At 61.9% G+C, this 19,944-nt stretch overlaps 1 protein-coding gene and 1 long non-coding RNA gene across 3 annotated transcripts; both read left to right on the forward strand.

The window, feature by feature from the left end:
- Nucleotides 1-416: 416 nt before the first annotated feature.
- LOC149127238 (uncharacterized) lies at nucleotides 417-3,711 on the forward strand. Its single transcript, XR_016231319.1, has 2 exons — nucleotides 417-1,051; nucleotides 3,328-3,711. It is a non-coding gene; the product is annotated as an uncharacterized LOC149127238 (long non-coding RNA).
- Nucleotides 3,712-5,338: 1,627 nt separating this feature from the next.
- HES6 (hes family bHLH transcription factor 6) lies at nucleotides 5,339-6,949 on the forward strand. 2 transcript variants are annotated; one of them, XM_051838238.3, is made up of 4 exons: nucleotides 5,339-5,540; nucleotides 5,617-5,703; nucleotides 5,785-5,826; nucleotides 6,039-6,932. In XM_051838238.3, exons 1-4 carry the CDS (start codon nucleotides 5,460-5,462, stop codon nucleotides 6,165-6,167), a joined length of 339 nt encoding a protein of 112 aa, XP_051694198.1. In that variant the 5' UTR covers nucleotides 5,339-5,459; the 3' UTR covers nucleotides 6,168-6,932. The 2 variants fall into 2 exon arrangements, with proteins under 2 accessions (XP_051694198.1, XP_051694197.1); XM_051838237.3 differs by having other exon boundaries at nucleotides 5,347-5,540; nucleotides 5,785-5,866; nucleotides 6,039-6,949.
- The last annotated feature ends 12,995 nt before the right edge of the window (nucleotides 6,950-19,944 follow it).

Raw genomic sequence — 19,944 nt, forward strand, 5'->3', positions numbered from 1 at the left:
CCCCCTCCAATCAGACTAATCATGCCCCTTTGAAGTGGATTAAAGGCCTGGAACACGGTGGCCCGGCCCTTTTTTCCTTTTGCCCTGGACCCCCTTGCTGTCCCGTGCCTTGGGCCACCCGCCCCACACTTCCCGGCCTGCGCTCCCCTGTGTGGCTGGCTGCTGGTGCTCGCTGTGAATCCAGAGTTCTTAGACATTTCTCTCACTGAATAAAAAGCGTAAAATGTATCGTGCTGCCTTGTGTTTATGCCAGTATTCGGAATTCTCTGAATATGAGGCGAGGACCCACAAGGCCTATTAAAATTCCAAATTTATTAATAAGCTCCTGGCAACATAAATGGCACCCCGTGTTAGGAAACTGGCAGTTTTATCTATGGCACGATCCACACCTGATTTACATCCTAGGCCCCACCCCCATCCTCATGGGATTCGCTGCTCCTGCTTCCCTGCCCGCCTCCGGCAAAGTGTTAAAAGGGCCCCTTCCTGAACACGGGGCTCTCGCTCTCCTCGCTAGCTCCTCTCCTCTCTCTCCTCTCTGCTCTCTCTGCTCTGTCTCTCTCTCCTCTGTCTCTCTCTCTCCTCTGTCTCTCTCTCCTCTCTCTCCTCACTCTCTCCTCTGTCTCTCTCCTCGCTAGCTCTCTCTCCTCTCTGCTCTCTCTCCTCTCTGTCTCTCTCTCTCCTCGCTCTCTCTCCTCTCTGCTCTCTCTCTCACTCTCTCTCCTCGCTAGCTCCTCTCCTCTGTCTCTCCCTCTTATACTCTCCTCTCTTTCCCTCCTCACCCCTCCCCTCCTGCCTGCTGGGTTTCCCCAGTAAACCCCCTCCCTTACTCCAGTGTTTGGTGTGTTTTGTGACGGCTAACTTTGGTGCGTTGGCCGGGAAAACCTTACCTTGCTGACCCCGCGTCCCCCATGACTTTGCTGTCCCTTTGAGGATCTCTGAGCTGCTCTGGGGTCCTGATTCCTGCCGGTCACAAAACACAGCCCCGGAACTCCTTCCACGCCACCAAACACTCCACAGTCTCCATCCACACACCGGCCTTCCAAATTCTGAGGTAAGACGCGGACGGGAAATCCTCAGGGCGACTCGACTCTGAGTTGTGGCTACTGTCGTCTGCTTGTCTGACTCGTAAAAGTCGTAGCACTGGACACTACCCACAGCTCCTACGTAAGGCTTCTAGTCTCTACGGACACTGTGTCCGGGCAGCAGTGGGTGTGAGTGACGACTCGACCTCTGTTCCCCTTCTACAGGCGAGGCCCTGGGCTCCAGGGGGCGCCTGGGCGACGGCCCCGCCTTCTGCTCCCACATTCTCTCGGTAGTCAGATGGCCGGGATGCGAGGACGCTTGCAGTCCATGGATCTGACTCTACAGGTCGCAATGGGAACTTTTTTCTAGCCGATTCTCCTCTTGGTAGCCTCCTAAGGAACGTGGTCCCTCTCAAATCGGTTCCAGCCCTCAAACACAGCGCCTCATCTGTCTCTGTAATCGAGCTTGGCGCGTGTAGGACCTTAACAGTCCATCAAAATTGGCCCCTCCACGGCAGCGCATTTGGCCCTGAGGGATCGGCCCAAGGTAGGAGTGGTTTGACCCTGATATCATTCAAGATCTATAAAGATCACCTCTGTGAGCGCGCTCGGGAAAGTGGAAGGAGATCCCACACGCTCCAGGTTTTCCATCTTGGATCTAAACCTTGTGTCTGCACCTCCTGCCCTCTGGCCCAGGCCCTGTTGGCCGCCAAGGTTTCCACTAGAGGTCAAGGGCCTCTGCCTCCCTTGCTCCATCCCTCTCTCCCCTCTTCTTCCCTCTTCGCCCCCTCCCTCTGGTCTGCTGGGTTTTCCCCATTGAGCCCTTCCCTTACTGGTGTTTGGTGTGTTCTGTACTCCAGAATTCCCCCCACTTGTCAAACCAAGACCCTGGGGCTGCAGCGGGGAGTGAGGCAGCTCCTGGCAGGACTGGCTGCTGGACGGCAGTGCCGGTGGGAGCCCAGGCCTCCGCGAGTGTCCAGGCGGCAGACAGACAGGGCTGTCATTGTGTCTTTATTTTCCATACAGCCCGGGCACCCCCTCCTTTATTTCCAAACCAAAAGGAGAGTCTCCCGGGCAGATTGGCCTGGGTGTCTGCGGGCTGGCCGCTGCCTTTGTTCCCTGGGGATTTATGGCCTGCCCCTCCTGCTGCTGACTGGTCCCCCTGTGGCCACCAGGCCCTGCCCAGCCTCTGCAGGCCTCTCTTCCTGGCTGTGGGAAGGATCAAAAGGTTCCAGCGCTCAGGAAGTCTGTGCTTGGGCCAACTGTGGAGGCAGCATCAGCCCAGGCAACAAACGGCAGGAAGTGGGTCCAGCAGGGTGGCCGAGCGAGGGGCCCAGATGGGGGAAGCCCGGCTCCTGGGACTAAACGGCCAAGCCATCCCTAGCCACTAGAGCTTGAAGCTGACGAAGACGGAACTTCCAGTCCGACCAATGTAGGCAGGCAGATAGGATAAACTGACCAGGTTTGTGAGCTGGAAGACCACGCCTTCACCACGCCGCTGTGCGATCTCATGCCCCTACCTGACCCCACCTGTGCGCCCACCTGCCAGTCAGACTAATTGACCCCTCCCCTTTGGAAGTGGATTAAAGGTCCCTTTGCCCTTTGCCCTTTGCCCTTCTTTTCCCTCCCTGCCCTCGATCCCCTTGCTGCCCCGCACCTCTGGGGCGCGTGGCCATGGGGCCACCCGCTCCGTGCCTTCCGGCCAGCACGCCCCACCACGAGGCTGGCTCCTGGTGCTCCGTCTGAATCCAGATGTCCCTCTCTCTTGGACAGGGCCCTCATTTCTCACTGAATAAAAAGTTTGAGAAATCTCATGCTGCCGGGTGTACTCGTGCCAGTATTCAGAATTCTCTGAACTCACGGCAGGCGCCCACACGGCTTGTTAACTTCAGAGAGATCCGGGGACACAGCCGAGAGACCTGCTGACTCGGTGGTGCCGGCGGCTCACTCCGGGCTCTCAGGGACACCGCGCACACCGAGGCTGGTCCCAGAGCTTCATCTGCGGCCCACAACGCCCGCCGGACAAGCCCGCCTTCCCATCTCCTCTCCCAGCACCTGTCACGGTGCCGCTTTCACAAAGTCGGCTTTGCAGAATGACTGTAACCTTAATTATTACCGCTCCTTCCCTTCTCAGACTGAGCCCAGTGCTGGGGCCCTGGGAGAACGCTGCCTGCTGAGCCACGTGGTGCCTACAGGGCGTTTCTTTCTGTGGGCAGCTCTTTGGGTTCCTCCTGGAGGTGCCTCCGCTCTTTTGTGTGCATTTGACTTTATTGTGCCCTCCTCTGCCCCCGCCTCCCCCACACAGCTCCCGTGTCCCGTCGGCTTTCTCCAGGAATCAGGGCCTCGGCCATCCTCTGCTGCCTTTGTCCGCCAACTCGCCAGTGTAAGAAGTGTCACCAAGGGGCCGGCGTCGTGGCACGGGGACGAGGCCACTGCTGACAATGCCGAATCCTAACCGGACGCAGGTTCCTGTCCCACGTGCTCCACTTCAGCTAATGCGTCTGAGAAAGCAGCAAAAGATGCGCCCAAGGCCTTGGGCCCCTGCCACCCGCGTGAGAGACCGGGTTGGAGTTCCAGGCTCCTGACTTTGGACCGGCCCAACTCCAGCCGTTGAAGCCATGTGGGGAGTGAACCAGCAGGTGGAAGACCTCTCTGTCTCTCCCTCTTTCTTGTAATGCCGCCTTTCAAATAGATCTTTAAAAAAATTAAAATCACCCAGTTTATTTCCCCGATCTCAGTTTCTCCAAGCGGTGGAAACGAGGTGTAGCCACTTGGGGGTCTCCTGTGTGGTGAGGTCTAAGTGGGGAAGGGGAATCGAGTCTCAGGCCTCCTTGGGGCCCTGCAGCCCCACCCTCTCAGCCTCACCAGGGGTGGGGTGGGGTGGGGGTGCAGTTGGGCCCCTGGGCAGCCCAGGGACACTCAAGGGTGGGAGACAGCAGAGCCTCACGGCTGTGGGGACACTAAACACAGAGGGTGAGGACAGGCAGGTCCACTTCTCCCCAGTGACGGAGGGTGGAGGAGACGCAGGGCCTGCACACAGAGGGGCCAGGGAGGCCCAGTGGCTACAGAGCTCAGGAAGGTGGCGGGCACCCTCCAGATCTCCCACCAAGCTCACCTGGACTGGAGCCCCTGTGCTCCCGGGAGAGGCCCCAGGGCCTCTCCAGACAGCACAGCCGTGCCCCCCACCCCGGGCACACACCCCCTCCCATTCCCTAGCACCCAGCACCTCCGCGGGGTCCGGCTCTGCTCTGCAGGTGCAGGAGGATGGACAGAGGGTCCGCGGTCTGGCACCGGCAGCCTGGAGGGCTCAGCACCCTGCACAGGGCAAGTGGTGCCTGGCAGGCCTGCGGCTGGGGGCGGAAGGGGGGCGTTCCGGCTCTGCGGGACGGCGCGGGCAGCCGGGCGGTGGAGCAGGAGCTGGGCCCGGCAGGGCCGGCAGATGGGCGGCCGCGGTGGGGGGGTGGCGGGCGTCTGGCCGCCCCGAGCAAGCGCCTGCCGGCCGCACAAAGCGGGCGGAGACAAAGGCGCGGCCGACACCTGTCGCTCTTGGCGCGGCTGCAGCTGCCAACTGTCACGGGCATCAAGTTACGGGGCCAGACGGCGGCGCGGCGGGGCGCGGGGCACCGTAGGGAGGTGGGGCGGGGGCCCGGGGCGGGGGGCACCGTGGGGAGGTGGGGCGGTGCATGACGGGTGGGGGGGCTGGAGCTCAGGGAAGGGCCGGGAAGGAGAGCCCGGGGGTGCGGCCCAGCGAAGGAGGCGTCGGAGCAGGGGGAGGCGAAGGAAAAGGAGGGCTACGGGGAACTGGGGGCGAGGGGACCACCGAGGGTGGGAGCGCTCAGAGCGGGTGGCGGGGCAAGGGGAGCGCGAGGAGGAACAGGCAGGCGACAGCGCTGGCGGACCCCGCCCCACCAGGATGCTGGGGCCAACCGAGGGTGGGCGTTGCGGGGCGAGCCTGGTGTCGGGATGAGGTTGCCCCACCTCCCCGGAGCGCAGAGGCACCCTGGCCGGACGCGACGTCCCCTCCCGGTCCGGAGGAGAGAGCCAGGCGGACCACGGAGGAGCCCCCGCACGCACGCACGCAGACCCGCGCCCTAACGCGGCGAAGGAAGCGACCAGCGCGGCCGGGGCCGTGGTCTTGGGGGCCGCCCCCGCGGGGGTCGCGACGGCGCAGCGCGAGGGGCCCCGCCCTGCCAGCTGCCCGCCGCCCGGGCCGCGGGACCGCACAAAGCGCGCCGCTCCCATTGGCTGAGGCGCGCCTCGCGGCCCGCAGCGCCGCGCCCGCTCCGCCAATCGGCGCATTGACATGCAAATGAGCCCCTATAAAAGGGGCGGGGCGGCCGGCGGCCGGAAGACGCGCGACGGCGAGGGCTGCCGCGGGGCCTCGAGGAGCCGGCGCCCACCGCCCGCAGCCCTCGCCGCGCTCGTGGCGGGGCGGCCATGGCCCCGTCCCTGGCCCCCGGCCGGGACCGTACGGGCCGGGAGCACGAAGACAGCGGGGAGGCTCGTGGGGACCGCAAGGTGCGGGCCGGAGGCGCGGGCGGGCGGGCGGGGGGAGGCCGCCCGGGGCCGGGGCTCAGGGGCCCGCTTCCCGCAGGCCCGGAAGCCCCTGGTGGAGAAGAAGCGGCGCGCGCGGATCAACGAGAGCCTGCAGGAGCTGCGGCTGCTGCTGGCGGGCGCCGAGGTGCGGCCGGCGGGCGCGGGGGCGGGCTGCGGGGCGGGCTGCGGGGCGCGCGCCGGCCTCACGCGCTCCCCGACGGCGCAGGTGCAGGCCAAGCTGGAGAACGCCGAGGTGCTGGAGCTGACCGTGCGGCGCGTGCAGGGAGCGCTGCGGGGCCGGGCGCGCGGTGAGTGCGGGGCGCGCTGCCCGGGCCGCCCCTCCCCGGGAGGGGTGACCTCCCCCGTCCGCTCGGTGCCCAGGGCCCTCCCCGGGGTCCACGGAGGGGGGGACCCGTGGGCCAGGGGAGTCGCCGCTCACCGTGCCGGGCACGGCTCTCTCCTCCCCTCTCTCGGGCGCAGAGCGCGAGCAGCTGCGGGCGGAAGCCAGCGAGCGCTTCGCCGCCGGCTACATCCAGTGTATGCACGAGGTGCACACCTTCGTGTCCACGTGCCAGGCCATTGACGCCACCGTCGCCGCCCAGCTCCTGAACCACCTGCTGGAGTCCATGCCCCTGCGCGAGGGCAGCAGCTTCCGAGACCTGCTGGGGGGCGCCCTGGCGGGACCGCCGGGAGCCCCTGGGCGGGGCGGCTGGGCCGCAGGGGCGTCCCCGGGGTCCCCACTGCCCAGCCCCCCAGGTCCCGGGGATGACCTGGGCTCCGACCTGGAGGAGGCCTCCGAGGCTGATTTGAGTCGGGCGCCTGGGGAGCGGCTGCACTTGGTGCCTGCAGCCTTGGGCGGCCTCACTGCAGCCCGAATGGCCCAGAGCGTCTGGCGGCCCTGGTGACTGTGCTGGCCCGGAACCAGGGGCCAGGCCTTCCCAGCTGCACGCCCGCCACCCTGGGGGTCCCACGTGGTGGGGCAGGGCCCAAGGGGTCTCCCAGTCGGCCGCCCTCCTCCAGTGGGTAGCTGGCTGGCCAGCACCAGGTGACGGCCCAGCCAGGCCCCGGGCCCTGTTCCTGGAGGGAGCCTCTTTGTGCTCAGGGGTGGTGGAGGGGGGAGCTCCAGGCAGGAGGAAGACCCTGCCAGAGCTCCACCCTCTTCCGTGTGCACCTCTGCCAGCAGTCTCAGGTGCTGGGTGGGGAGTGAGGGCAGAGGCGGCCGGTGGTGCTGAGCCCTCGTGTCCCGGGCAGGGGCACCTGCAGCAGTGCCAGAGACGCGAGACGTTCTGAACGTCTTGCGGTAGCACACTTGAGTTTCTGTGTCAGGGTGCGGTCACATGTTCCCAGACGCATTAAATAAAGAGTTTCGCAGTACGACGGCCTTGAAGAAACCTGAATGATGTGTCGTTAATGCTGCGACGTGTGGGTGGTGACCTCGGCACATCCCGTCCTGCAGCTGGAGTACTGATGCGTTTAACACCTCGGCTCCGGGGGTCGCCCCACTTCCGGTCCAGCTCCCCGGGAGAGCAGCAGGAGATGGCCCAGTCCTTGGGCCCAGGCATTCACGTGGGAAACCAGGATGGACTTCCAGGCTCTCGTCTTTGGCCTGGCCTAGCCCTGGCCGTTGCAGCCATTTGGGGAATGAACCACTGGATGGAAGGGCGGTGTCTGTCTGTCTGTCTGTCTCTCTCTCATCCTCACCTTCTGTCAGCAAAATGAGCAATGGAGATGGACGCTTGCTGGCTGGCCTCCGCTGTGGCTGGGCAGGTCCTCAGGCCAGGCCACGCCTCCTGGAAATGGTGTGCCCCCAGAGGATTCCACTGGCAGGGGGCTTGTCTCCAGGGTGACAGGGATGGGGACGCCACCGTTCTGCAGTTGATGAGCTTCCAGGAGTCATAAAGCTAATGGCCATTTGGGATGGGAGCAGCCTCCTCGTTCGGATGCCCGAGTCTGCAGCCAGCGTCTGCCTACCTGTGTCAGGCTGTCGGGCTTCCTCCTCGTGCCGCTGACTTGAGGGACGAGGGGACCCCACCTACGTGAGGTCAGAGGGCCGCGGCACGGGCAGCCCCTGTGCCTGGAGGTCGGAACTTGAGTGAGTGTGGCTCCCACAGTAGGTGACAGCAGCCCCGTGTGCTGACACCACACGCGTTTACCATCTGGCCCTTCTGTATCTGTGTATTTATGTACACACGTATATTGATGCGAGAGAGGAGGCAGGAACCCAACTGAGCCATCGCCTGCTGCCTCCCAGGTGCACATCAGCAGGAAACCAGGAATCAGCCCTGTGCCGCGGGTGCAGGTGCCCCAAGGGCGTCCTAACCCTGAAGCCAAATGCTCACGGCCTGGGTCTCCTGACCCTCCTCTGCCTCCTCCCCCCTACCTGTAAGGACCCTGATGTTTGCACTGGCTCAGCCATATAACCCAGACTCTATGCCAAATTTCTTAGTCCTCGTTTGCCATATAAAGTAACACGCACACGGCACTGGGGTGTGGACAGGGTGGGTCTGCCTTCCGTCGTGGCCGGCCATGTGGGCCTGGGGTCGCTGACCACTGACCCGCTCAGTGCCTGCTCTCTTCACTGGATCAGCCTACAGTCTGTGACGCCTTCCTCTGCAAAGGGGCCGAGAAAACCTGCCTGGGCCCTGGGAGCCTCTCTCCTTGGAAGCGGCCTCTGCCCTCATGTCTACACTTCCGACCCCTGCCCCCCCCTCCTCCGCAGAGTGCTGTCGGGGTCCCCTGGGACAGCCAGGCCTGCGGTCCCAGCTTGACCTCTGGGGGTCATCGTACCGTGCCCTCCCACGCTGCCCCCACCGGGTCCAGCCCTCCCAGCTGCTCTCCAGCCTGCAGGCTCCCCGCGTCCTGCCTGCTCAGTGTCCGGCAGCCAGCAGGTGGACATCACGCCAAGGGAGCCTGCTGTCACCCCTGTGCGCCCTGTGCGAAACAGCCTCACTGTCCACACAAGCTGGACTCGGACCTAGAAGTGCAGACTAATGGCCTCTGACCCGTGCCTGCTGGGCCGCAGCGCAGGGCAGTTTACAGCAGGCTGTTAATTTCCTTCCCCCCTCCTCACCGGCTGAGTACCAGGCGGCTACAGCCTTCCCGGCATTGGCTTCCTGCGTGCCCAAGAGCCTTCAGGTGCATGTAACCCGTTACGCCGGCTGAACGTCTTCCTCTGAAAACTAACCATGAACCACTGTCGCTTCCGCAGCGGTCGCCACTTCTTGGCACCCAATTCATTAGGCAAATAAAATGAAATCACACAAAATCCAGAGGTCAGGGCCAGCGCTGTGGCGCAGCAGGCAAAGCCACTGCCTGTGGTGCTGGCATCCCATACGGGCGCCGGTTCCAGTCCCAACTGCTCCACTTCCCATCCAGCTCTCTGCTGTGGCCTGTGAAAGCAGTGGAAGATGGCCCAAGTCCTTGGGTCCCTGCACCAGCGTGGGAAGACCCAGAATAAGCTCCTGGCTTCGGATCAGCGCAGCTCCGACCCTTGTGTGGTCATCTGGGGAGTGAACCAGCGGATGGAAGACCTCTCTCTCTGCCTCTCTCTCTCTTCCGTCTCTCTGCCTCTCCAATAATAATAATAATAATAATAAAAAATCTAGAGGTCGCCCTCAGTTTCTCGTCCTACTGCCTCATTTCCGGTCAGACACCCCAAGTTTAGGTTTACACCCCACCCCACCTGTCTGCACCCTCACTCCTAACCCCGCCCCAGCCCGACTCCCCTGCTCTGCCCTGGACCAGGGCTTCTGCCAGCGACGCCTCGCCTTCCAGCCCCTCCCGCAGCCCCGCAGCCCCCGCGCAGCAGGGTTCAGTCGGCGCCCAGTGAGGCGCGCGGACCCTCGCCCAGGCCGTGGACACTCGCGGCCCGGCCAGCCCCTCCGGCCCGAGGCCGGGCGCACGGCCTCCTGGGAGTTGTAGTTCTCGCCGCCCCACACCCCGCGACTCGCCAGGACTTCGACTCCCAGAGGTCTCCACGCCCGGAGGCTCCGCCCCCCGCCGCCGCGGGCCGGAAGCGCGGCGCGCCCTGCCTTCCCGCCGCTCCCACCGGCGTCGCGCGGATGAGGGAGCGGCTGGGGCGCCTCCGGGCGTCTCAGGGACCCGCAGGGACGGCGAGGCGGGCTCCAGCCGCCTGTCTAGCGCGAGAGCCCGCGAAGCTCCGGGGGGCGCCCGGGGCCGGGCACGGAGCGGGGAAAGCCGGCCTCGCACGCGTCCCGTCCCGGTCCCGGTCCCGGTTCGGCGAATGTCTCGCGGACCACGCGGGGTTTGGGTCCGGCGCGGACGTGGAGTCCCTGCGCTGGTCCCGCCCGCGCCGGCCCTCGGCTCCAGGCGCCGCTGCGCCCGCTCGGCCGGTGCCAGAGCCGGCAGCCCGCTGTTCCGGATGCTCTCCCCGCCGCGCCCTGCCCTGCTGACGTTCTGCTTTGTCTTGAGTTGTATTTATTTAATGTTAAGCAATTTTTAAAATCTCTATTTATGTGAAAGACAGACAGGGTTAGAAAGAGAGAGAGGTCTTCCATCCACTGGGTCACTCCCTGGACGGCCGCCGGAGTCGCGCCAATCTGGAGCCAGGAGCTTCTTCCGGGCCTCCCCCGTGCGTGCAGGGGCCCAAGGACTTGGGTCATCCTCCTCTGCTTTCCCAGGCCACAGCAGAGAGCTGGATCAGAAGAGGAGTAGCCAGGACTAGAACCGGCGCCCATATGGGATGCCAGCGGTTCAGGCCAGGTCGTTAACCCGCTGTGCCACAGTGCTGGCCCCAAGATTCTCTTTTTTTAGCTGAGTGATATTGCATTGTGTGTATGTACCACAGTTTGTTTATCCGGGCATCGGCTGGTGGATAACGAGGCTGATTCCGTATCTTTGCCGGTGTGCCCCTGGTGACAGTGAATCTGGGAGTGCGGGTGTCTCTCACATGCCGACTTCATTTCCTTCGGATATTTTCCGAGAAGTGGGATAGCTGGGTCATACGGCACATCCAGTTTTAATTTGTTAAGGAATCTCCATACCATTTTCTGCAGTGGCTTTGCTAATTTGCGTTCCTGCCAACAGTGTATTAGGGTACCATAGCATTGCCAGCATTTTTTAAAAAAGGTGTTTTATTCATTATTTGGAAGGCAGAGTGGCAGAGAGAGAGAGGGAGAGGCAGAAAGAGAAAGATCTGGCTGCATCTTCTGTCTGTCTGCTGGTTCATTCCTCAAATGCTGGCGACAGCCAGGGATGGGCCAGGTGGAAGCCAGGACCAGGAACCTAGCCGATCTCCCACGTACCATCTGCGGCTTTTCCAGGCACATTAGCAGGAAGCTGGATCGGAAGTGGTGCAGCCAGGACTTCACTCTACATGGGCCGCTGGGCCCCACCAGCTCAGCCCTGCACCACAGTGCTGGCCCCTCCCCCAGCCACACCCCCCTGCCTAGCTCTCATGGGCCAAGGTTCTCTGGCTACCTGGGGTCTTTTATGTTTCCGTGTGAATTTAGGAATACCCTTTCTAGTCCTGTGAAGAATGTCGCTGGTAAATGTATCTGGATTGCATTGAATCTGCAGATTGCTTTAGGTAGTGTAGACATTTTAACACTATTAATTCCTCCAATCCATGAACTTGAGAGATTTTCCCATTTTTGAATGTCATCTGTTTCTCTCATTAGTATTTTGTGATTTTTCATTGTAGAGGTTTTTCATGTCCTTGGTTAAATTTATCCCTAGGTTTGTCTTTTTTAATCTATTGTGAATGGGATTTATATCTTTTTTTTTTTTTAAAAAAAAAAGAAATATTTAATTGAAAGACAGTTACAGAGAGAGACAGAGATAGAGACAGATAGAGACAGACCTTCCATCTGCTGGTTCACTCTCCAAAAGGCCACAAGGGCAGGAGTCTGGCTGATCTGAAGCCCGGAGTCAGGAGCTTCCTCCGGGTCTCAGAAGTGGGTGCAGGGTCCAAGCACTTGGGCCGTCTTCCACTGCTTCCCCAGGCGCATTGGCAGGGAGCTGGATAGGAAGTAGAGCAGCCAGGACTCGAACTGGCGGCTACATGGGATGCCAGTACCAGAGGTGGCAGCTTTGCCCACTGCACCACAGTGCCAGCTCCAAGGGATTCGTACCTGAACACTGAAAAGCCTGAGTGCACTTTTGGACGTCTCCAAGCCAAGGACACCGCAGGCCCCTGCCAGTCCTCCCGGCTGAGCCAGCTGCAGTCCTCTGGCCGCTGGATCCTGGGAGACCTGCTCTCCTGCCCACAGTCAAGGTTCTTCCTCCTTGTTTTCTGCCTCTGCTTGCTCGTCACACACTTTCAGTGTGGACACATTCCTGGCCATTCTGCTGGAAACTGCTGGCAAAGTCCGCTAACTCCGAGACACTTCCGTTCTCGTCACACTAAACGGTGCCGTGCTTGACGCTGTCGACGGCCCTGTGCCCTGAGCAGCATCCTGTCCCATGTTCTTGCTGCTGCTTCAACCGTCCCTTCTCAGACTCACGTGGGGCTCTTCCTGGCCGGATTTCAGGCATCGTCTGTGGCCCACGTCTTTCCTTGGTCCTCTTCTCATGTCGGGCTACAATCTGTGGCCTCCATGGCTATTTCTATAATTTTCTTTTCTTAAAAAAAAATCACAGTATTTATTTTTAGTTCACTAATTTGAAAGAGAGAGAGGCCGTCCATCCACTTGCTCACTCTCCACTTACCCACGACAGCCAGAGCTGGGAGCCTGGAACGCTCTCTAGGTCTCCCGCGTGGGTGGCAGAAACCCAAGCAGGTGAACCTTGCCCCCACCTCTCGGGTGCACATCGGCAGGAAGCTGGAGTGGAGAACTGAGCTGGGACTTCACCCGGGGGGAGGCATCCCCCCGGGCACCCACCTTAACCAGCACCCTAGGCGCCCACCCCCATAATTATGCATTTCCTGGGACCTTATGGTGGTGGGTAAAGAGAAGACCCCCTACGTGGAATGTCACCTCCTGAGCTTCGTTCCTCCCGAAAGCCCAGCACCCCAGCGCTCATCCACCCGGGACAGCGGGTGCGTCTCCCCTGGGTCAGCTCAGGGCTCACCAGCAGTGCCTCTGAGCCCCTCCCTCTGTCCCCTCCTCTTTGCCGGGTCTGCCTTGCCGCCAGCGCCTCGCTCTCCTCCCCACGGGCCTGCGGGTGGGACTCTGTTCCTGGTCCAGGTTGCTGCTTTGTTTCCCAGGTGGCACATTTCAGGTCACAGCTGTTCATTTGTCCTGCAGGTCTGTTGTCAGGCGTTGCCGCAGCTGGCCGGTGACAACCGCGCTTCATCTCCCGCGTGTACCATAACTGGGGGAGACGGACGATGGACATCGAACAGAGCAGGTGCTGTTTCTGTGCCACGAAGAAAATCCCAGGAGGTCAGGGCACGGGGGTGGGGGGTGCTGTGGAAGGAAACGGGTGCAGCCTCAGTGAGGTCCATCACAGGTGGCCTTTGGTCAGCGCCATCTGCGCAGACACGTGACGTGAGGGAGCCGCCCAGCAGCTGTCCCGGGAAAGGTGGAGTGAGGAGCAGCACAGGAGCCTTGCGGAGGGCCGGCCCACCTGCGGGGACTGTGCGGCGGGGATGGGCTCCGCCGTCTCTGGACACATGCCCCCTTCTTCTTCTTTTAAAAGAGTTATTTATTTGAAAGAGAGAGAGACAGAGAGAGAGATCTTCCATCTATTGGTTCATTCCCCAAGTGGCGGCAACAGTTAGGGCTGGGACAGACCCAAGCCAGGAGCCAGGGGCTTCTTCCAGGGCCCCCACGTGGGTGCAATCCTGGGGCGTCTTCCACTGTTTTCTCAGGCGCGTTAGCAGGGAGCTGAATAGGAAGTGGAGCAGGCGGGACTCAAACCAGTGCCCATATGGGACGCCAGTGCCGCAGGCGGCGGCCTCACCTGCTACGCCACGGCGCCGACCAAGGAGATGCCCCCTCCCAGAGGAGCAGCAACAGTGCCAGGGGACTGTCCGTGGAGCTCTGAACGCGCGGGCGTGTCGGTGCTGTGCTGCCGGGACAGCCCTCTAAGCTGGGGTTGCTCTTCTCCACTTCACAGATGAGGTTCCAGTGGGTTAAGTAGCTGTTCCGCGACCTCGCTTTTATCATAAAGGCAGTGCCCGCTCCCAGGAGAAGTCAGCTGCCCCAGAAGGCACGCCGTGGAGGTGTTCCTGCCCCCTCCCGCCCCACGCCTTGGTCTCGCCGCAGCAGTGTCTGCGACAGTCTGTCAGGTGCACTTTTGGATGCTTTCCATGCACTTGCAACTGTCTATTTCTAGGATCATGTCTTTTTTATGCAAATGGGACCATTCTGCACATACCGTTCTTTGACCTTTTTTGAAGCCTAAAAAACAGAACCATTCATTCAAGAGTATCAAGTCAGCGCTTTGTTCTGGGCCGGGGACACAGAGCTGGGGAAGACAGCTCCCCCGTGTGCAGCCCGCGTGGCACCTGGCTGGTCCAGAACACACAGATCAGTGGGGGTCCTGGTGTGGATGCCCCCACGGGCGATGCCAAGGACATTTCCCAGGTTCTGCCGAGGTCAGCATCCTTGTGTACTTGGCAGCTGTCCCATACGAGTTTCTAGAACTAAAATGGCTGGGCAGGGGCGGGCACTTGGCGGAGATTAATTCACTGTTTGGGACAACTACATCCTGTGTCCGAGTGCCAGTCGAGGCCCGGCTGCTCTGCTCCTGATCCAGCTCCCTGCTCTTGCATCCTGGGAGGTGCCAGGTGATGACCCACGTCATGTGGGACTGGGTGGAGCTCCCGGCTCCCGGCTCTGGCCTGGCCCAGTCCTGGCTGTGGCGGCCATGTGGGGAGCAGATGGAAGCTGTCTCCCCGTGTGTCACTCTGCCTTTCAAGTAGACGAAACATGAATGAACAGTTTCCAGTGTCGAACAACTGCTGTGGATTGAGAAGCTTGCGGGTCCTCCCTCTGTGACGGCTGCCTGCAGGTCTGTCACCGTGCGTTCTCTCTTCAGCCTCTGGGGGGCGCCGCTGTCCACACCGCACTGGCGGGGACTCCTGCTGCACTGGGTTTCTCATCACAGGGAAAGATACTGAATTTGGGGAGTGCCTTTGGCAACTTTTGAGATAATTACATGTTTATCTGATCAGATTCATCAATACTGAGCTGCGCTTGTGTTTTTATATTCAACCAGCGGTTATGGCGGGGTGAGGTCCTGCTGAACTTGGTTATACGTACATTGTGCAGGGTATTTTACTGTTGCTACAGGCTTATTTATTTTATTTGACAGGCAGGGTTACAGAGAGGGAGATACAGAAAGCGAGATCTTCTATCCACTACTCCACTCCCCAAATGACCACAACAGAAGGGGCTGCGCCATTCTGAAGTCAGGAACCTGGAACTGTGTCTGGGTCTCCCACGTGGGTGCAGGGGCCCAAGCACTCAGACCGTCCTCCACTGCTTTCTCAGGCACATTAGCAGGGAGCTGCATTGGAAGTGGAGCAGCCGGGACTTGAACCCTATATGGGACACCAGCATTATAGGCAGCATCTTAACCTACTAACCTCAACACCAGTCCTGTGTAGGGTATTTTAAAGATTATTTATTTGAGAGGCCAGTGCTGTGACGTAGCGGGTAAAGCTGCCACCTGCAGTGCCGGCATCCTATATCAATGCTGGTTCAAGTCCCAGCTGCTCCACTTCCAACCCAGCTCTCCGCTATGGCCTGGGAAAGCAGTAGTAGATGGCCCACGTGGGAGACCCAGAGGAAGCTCCCAGCTCCTGGCTTTGGATCAGCGCAGCTCCGGCCGTTGCAGCCATCTGGGGAGTGAACCAGTGGATGGAAGACCTCTCTCTCTCTCTCTCTCTCTTTCTCTCTCTCTATCTCTCTGCCTCTGCCTCTTTGTAACTCTGCTTTTCAAATAAATAAATGAATCTTTTTAAAAAAATAAAACTAAATCGACTTCTGTGAGCAGATTTAGGTTCACAGCAAAATTGAGCAGAAAGTACAATTTCCCACATACTCCGGCCCGTTGTCAGCGTCCCCCAGCAGAGGGCGCATTTGACAGCCCTGAGGAGCCGACGCTGACGCCCTACTGTGCAGAGTCCACGCGGGACCACAGGGTCACCCGGGTGTGGCACACTCTGGGCTCGCGTAGCGTGTAACGTCACGTTCCCACCTTCCTGGTGTCCTACAGGGAGGGCGCCGCTCTGCCCGCCCCTCCCTCTCCCCAGCCGCTGGCGACCACTGAGCTTCTCACAGTGCCCAGAGATTTGTCTTTTCCGGGGCATTGTATGGGATTTTTGCATCAAGTGTCCCAGGTGCACTGCTGTGCGTGCGGCAGTTCCCCGCGGGCGCCATCTGGGCTCCTGTCAGCGTCCTGCCTTTGTGAAGGGGTGGGGAGCCTCCCTTCTCTGCCTCTGTGCTGGGAATGGCTTCACTGCACTGGGACGCTCTGGCTTCGGTTCTGAGTGAGCCCACTTCATCGTCGGGCCTCCTGCCGCTGTCTTGTTCCGCCGTATTTCCCAGGGCCTTCCCAGGCCGGGGGCTGGGGGAGAAGGGCCTTCTTGCTTTTAGTCTCTTGACCCTTGAACAGGAAATTTCTGTCTCTTTTCTCCCTCTCTCAGTCCCTCTCTCTCTCTCAGGCCTCTGTCCATCTGAACACTGGCAATGGGAGCAGCACGGCCCTGCTTTGCCTCCTGGATGAGACGCCGGGTCTGACGCCCGCACACGTGCCTCCCCGTGGCCGGCATCTGCTTTCTCCTCCCGCCCCCATCTCCCCCGTCCTGCTCGCTCAGCTTCCCCCACCTCCTCTCACCGTCTCGTCGCTTCCTCTCCCTTGGTCCCTGCTTCCTCTCCTCTCTGCCCCTTTGCCTCTGCCTCTGTGGCCTTCATCCTCTCCTCCCTCCACTCCTTCTCCTCCGGGCTTTCTCCACCTCTGCCCCGGGCCCCAGCCTCCCTCCCACCTGCACAGGTGACTCCGTGGCAGCTTCGCGTCTGCGCTGGCAGTGGGCGTGGAGGCGGTGACAGCCCAGCGTCTGCAGGGTGGGTGACTTCCGCCCCTCGTTCTCTCCACCACATCATCAACTCAGGCCGTCCTGCGGCACCGCATCCTCAGGCTGAGGACCCCCGCAGGCCACTACCAGGGCAGTGTGCCCAGTGCTCTGGGGCAGCCGGGTGCCCACGTGGAGAAGTGCTGGGAAGGGGGCAGTGCGCTCCTCCCTCTGTTCCCCAAGTGCCACCACCAGCCCCTGCTGGGGCCGCCCTCCCGGGTCTTGGTGAGGGTCCACCCGGCCCGCGTTGCTGGGGACCAGTGCCGGGAGGGTACTCTGATGGGACCTGGGACCTTGTTAGAGGACACAGCCTTGTGTGGGGATGCCGGGACAGTCACAGGGAGGAATTCCATTTCCCATATGTGCTGTTACATGGGATGGGGCACGACAGGGCTGGGGCTGGCCACGAGCCCAGACTCCAGTCTTCTAGCCAAGGATTGTGTGAGAACCCCCAAACCTGAGACTCCCAAGGGAGCCTGGCTGCCAGCTGGCGCCTCGTCCAGGGCCCCTCACAGGTCCTGTGGGCACAGGGCTTTGCCTTGTGTCTTCCGGCTTTGCCTTGGCTTAACCACAGGCTGCACAAGGCTGTGAGGCCCAGGATTTCTTCCTGAGACCCAGCTGTACCCGTGTTCGGTACACATGCAGACGCGTGGGAGCTTCCCGTGGGCCCGGCACAGGCCCTCAGGCACTGGCAGGGGGAGGGGGGAGGCATGAGCTGCACGGACCCTGAGATCAAACGGCTGGGGCAGCCTGTGCCCCCTGTACCCAGGGAGGGTCTGAGTTGGAACCTCACAGGCTCAGGGGGAGGCAGGGCCTCTGCTGTGGAGAACCAGGAGAGGAGCGGGGGGGGGGGGGGGGGCGGCCGGCAGGACGCGGGGCGGAGCAGAGGGGAGCGGTCTCCGCAGGTGGGCTCCTGGAGGGCGACGGGGGAGGGGAGCCTGCCTTTCAGACCCCAGGTGTCACCCTGCTGCCGACTTTGGCATCTGATTCCTAAAATAACATCAAGTACTCAGTGCGCCCCACAGGAGAGCCGCCCCGAGGGCCTTCTCCTTGGAGGGGACTTTGGCGTCAGCCCTGCAGGGGGCGCTGCCCTCGGTGGCTTCCTTCCCCACACGCCCTGCCCTCCCTGTCCAGCGGGCTGCAGAGCGTCCGTTCCGAAGTTCTGGTTACTCGTGTTGTCCTCAGAGCTGGGTGGCCCCCACCCCAGCCCCCTCACACTTCCAGCCCTGATGCGGTAGGCTCAGAAGTGGAGGAGCAGTGGGCAAGTTGGAGAGGGTAGCACAGGGCACGCGCCCTGCCCTGCACCCTGGCACCCTTGTACCCATCCACAAAGGCCACGCACGTGAGGCCAGGGCCACGGCCGAATCCAAGGCTCGGCTGGGTGCCCCATGCTCCTCCCAGAGCAAGGCCACACCCCCTTCCCCCGTGTCCCCTCACTGTCACCCAGCTTCTGATGAGGACTCAGGCACAGCTGAGCCCCCGGTGAGCTTGGCTCCTCCCCAGTGAGGTGTCCTGTCACCCACGGGCGTCGTCTGGTCACCTTTCTCAGTGTCACGTGCTCACGGCCCACGGGGCACCTGTGCCTCTCCTGTCACCCACGGGCGTCGTCTGGTCACCTTTCTCAGTGTCACATGCTCACGGCCCACGGGGCGCCTATGCCTGTCACCCACGGGCGTCATCTGGTCACCTCAGTGTCACGTGCTCATGGCCCACGGGGTGCCTGTACCTCTCCTGTCACCAGGGGCGTCATCTGGTCACCTTTCTCTGTGTCACGTGCTCACAGCCCATGGGGCGCCTGTACCTCTCCTGTCACCCACGGGCGTCGTCTGGTCACCTTTCTCAGTGTCACGTGCTCACGGCCCACAGGGCACCTGTGCCTGTCACCCACGGGCGTCATCTGGTCACCTTTCTCAGTGTCACGTGCTCACGGCCCACGGGGCACCTGTATCTCTCCTGTCACCCACGGGCGTCGTCTGGTCACCTTTCTCAGTGTCACGTGCTCACGGCCCACGGGGCACCTGTACCTCTCCTGTCACCCACGGGCGTCGTCTGGTCACCTTTCTCAGTGTCACGTGCTCACGGCCCACAGGGCACCTGTGCCTGTCACCCACGGGCGTCATCTGGTCACCTTTCTCAGTATCACGTGCTCACGGCCCACGGGGCACCTGTATCTCTCCTGTCACCCACGGGCGTCGTCTGGTCACCTTTCTCAGTGTCACGTGCTCACAGCCCACGGGGCACCTGTGCCTCTCCTGTCACCCACGGGCGTCGTCTGGTCACCTTTCTCAGTGTCACGTGCTCACGGCCCACGGGGCGCCTGTGCCTCTCCTGTCACCCATGGGTGTCATCTGGTCACCTTTTTCAGTGTCACGTGCTCACGGCCCACGGGGCGCCTGTGCCTCTCCTGTCACCCATGGGCGTCGTCTGGTCACCTTTCTCAGCGTCACGTGCTCACGGCCCACAGGGCGCCTGTGCCTCTCCTGTCACCCATGGGTGTCATCTGGTTACCTTTCTCAGTGTCACGTGCTCACGGCCCACGGGGCGCCTGTGCCTCTCCTGTCACCCATGGGTGTCATCTGGTCACCTTTCTCAGTGTCACGTGCTCACGGCCCACGGGCGCCTGTGCCTCTCCTGTCACCCACGGGCGTCGTCTGGTCACCTCAGTGTCACGTGCTCATGGCCCACGGGGCACCTGTATCTCTCCTGTCACCCACGGGCGTCATCTGGTCACCTTTCTCAGTGTCACGTGCTCACGGCCCACGGGGCACCTGTGCCTCTCCTGTCACCCACGGGCGTCGTCTGGTCACCTTTCTCAGTGTCACGTGCTCATAGCCCACGGGTGCCTGTGCCTCTCCTGTCCCCCATGGGCGTCGTCTGGTCACCTCAGTGTCACGTGCTCATGGCCCACGGGGCGCCTGTGCCTCTAACAGCTCTTTGTTCCGTTGCCTGAGTCTCTTCCACAGCACACCTGCCAGCCGTGGCCAGCCGTGGCCAGCCGTGGCCGTGGCCATGTTTTTTGCTGCACCGAGTTGGGGGGGAACCAGGGGACAGGAGAGGATGGCGGGAGGAAGGGCCGGGCCAAGCGGCCCTGGCTTTGAGCCTTCTCCTGACCTCCCCTTGCCTCTGCCCAGCTCCCGATTTGCCCCTCGTGTCCTCCAGCCCTTGACCCATCCCCCGTGGGGCCTGAGCACGCCCCTCTCAGGGTGGTTTATTTTAACCAGATCTGCCCGCTCGTCCTCCCTGGAGGGACTCAGAGGCTGAGGGAGCTGCTCCTGGCCCTCGCCGGCTCTCCGTGGACCAGCGTGTGAACCAGGGCAGGGAGGACTGGAGCCACCGTCCCTCTCCCCAGCACTTCATTGTGGCAAACAAATGGCAAAGGCGAGTTCAGTTATTATTGTTGCC

This window comes from Oryctolagus cuniculus, chromosome 3 (assembly GCF_051225735.1).
Source record: "Oryctolagus cuniculus isolate XC-2025 breed Fujian yellow rabbit chromosome 3, ASM5122573v1, whole genome shotgun sequence".
Classification (NCBI taxonomy): Eukaryota; Metazoa; Chordata; class Mammalia; order Lagomorpha; family Leporidae; genus Oryctolagus; species Oryctolagus cuniculus.

Excerpts from the sequence above, each read along its gene's own strand:
- HES6 (XM_051838237.3), top strand. The coding sequence starts at position 5,460 with ATGGCCCCGTCCCTGGCCCCCGGCCGGGACCGTACGGGCCGGGAGCAC. Across the intron at positions 5,541-5,616 it reads AGGCTCGTGGGGACCGCAAG|GCCCGGAAGCCCCTGGTGGA; the intron begins GTGCGGGCCGGA and ends CGCTTCCCGCAG. Across the intron at positions 5,704-5,784 it reads TGCTGCTGGCGGGCGCCGAG|GTGCAGGCCAAGCTGGAGAA; the intron begins GTGCGGCCGGCG and ends CCGACGGCGCAG.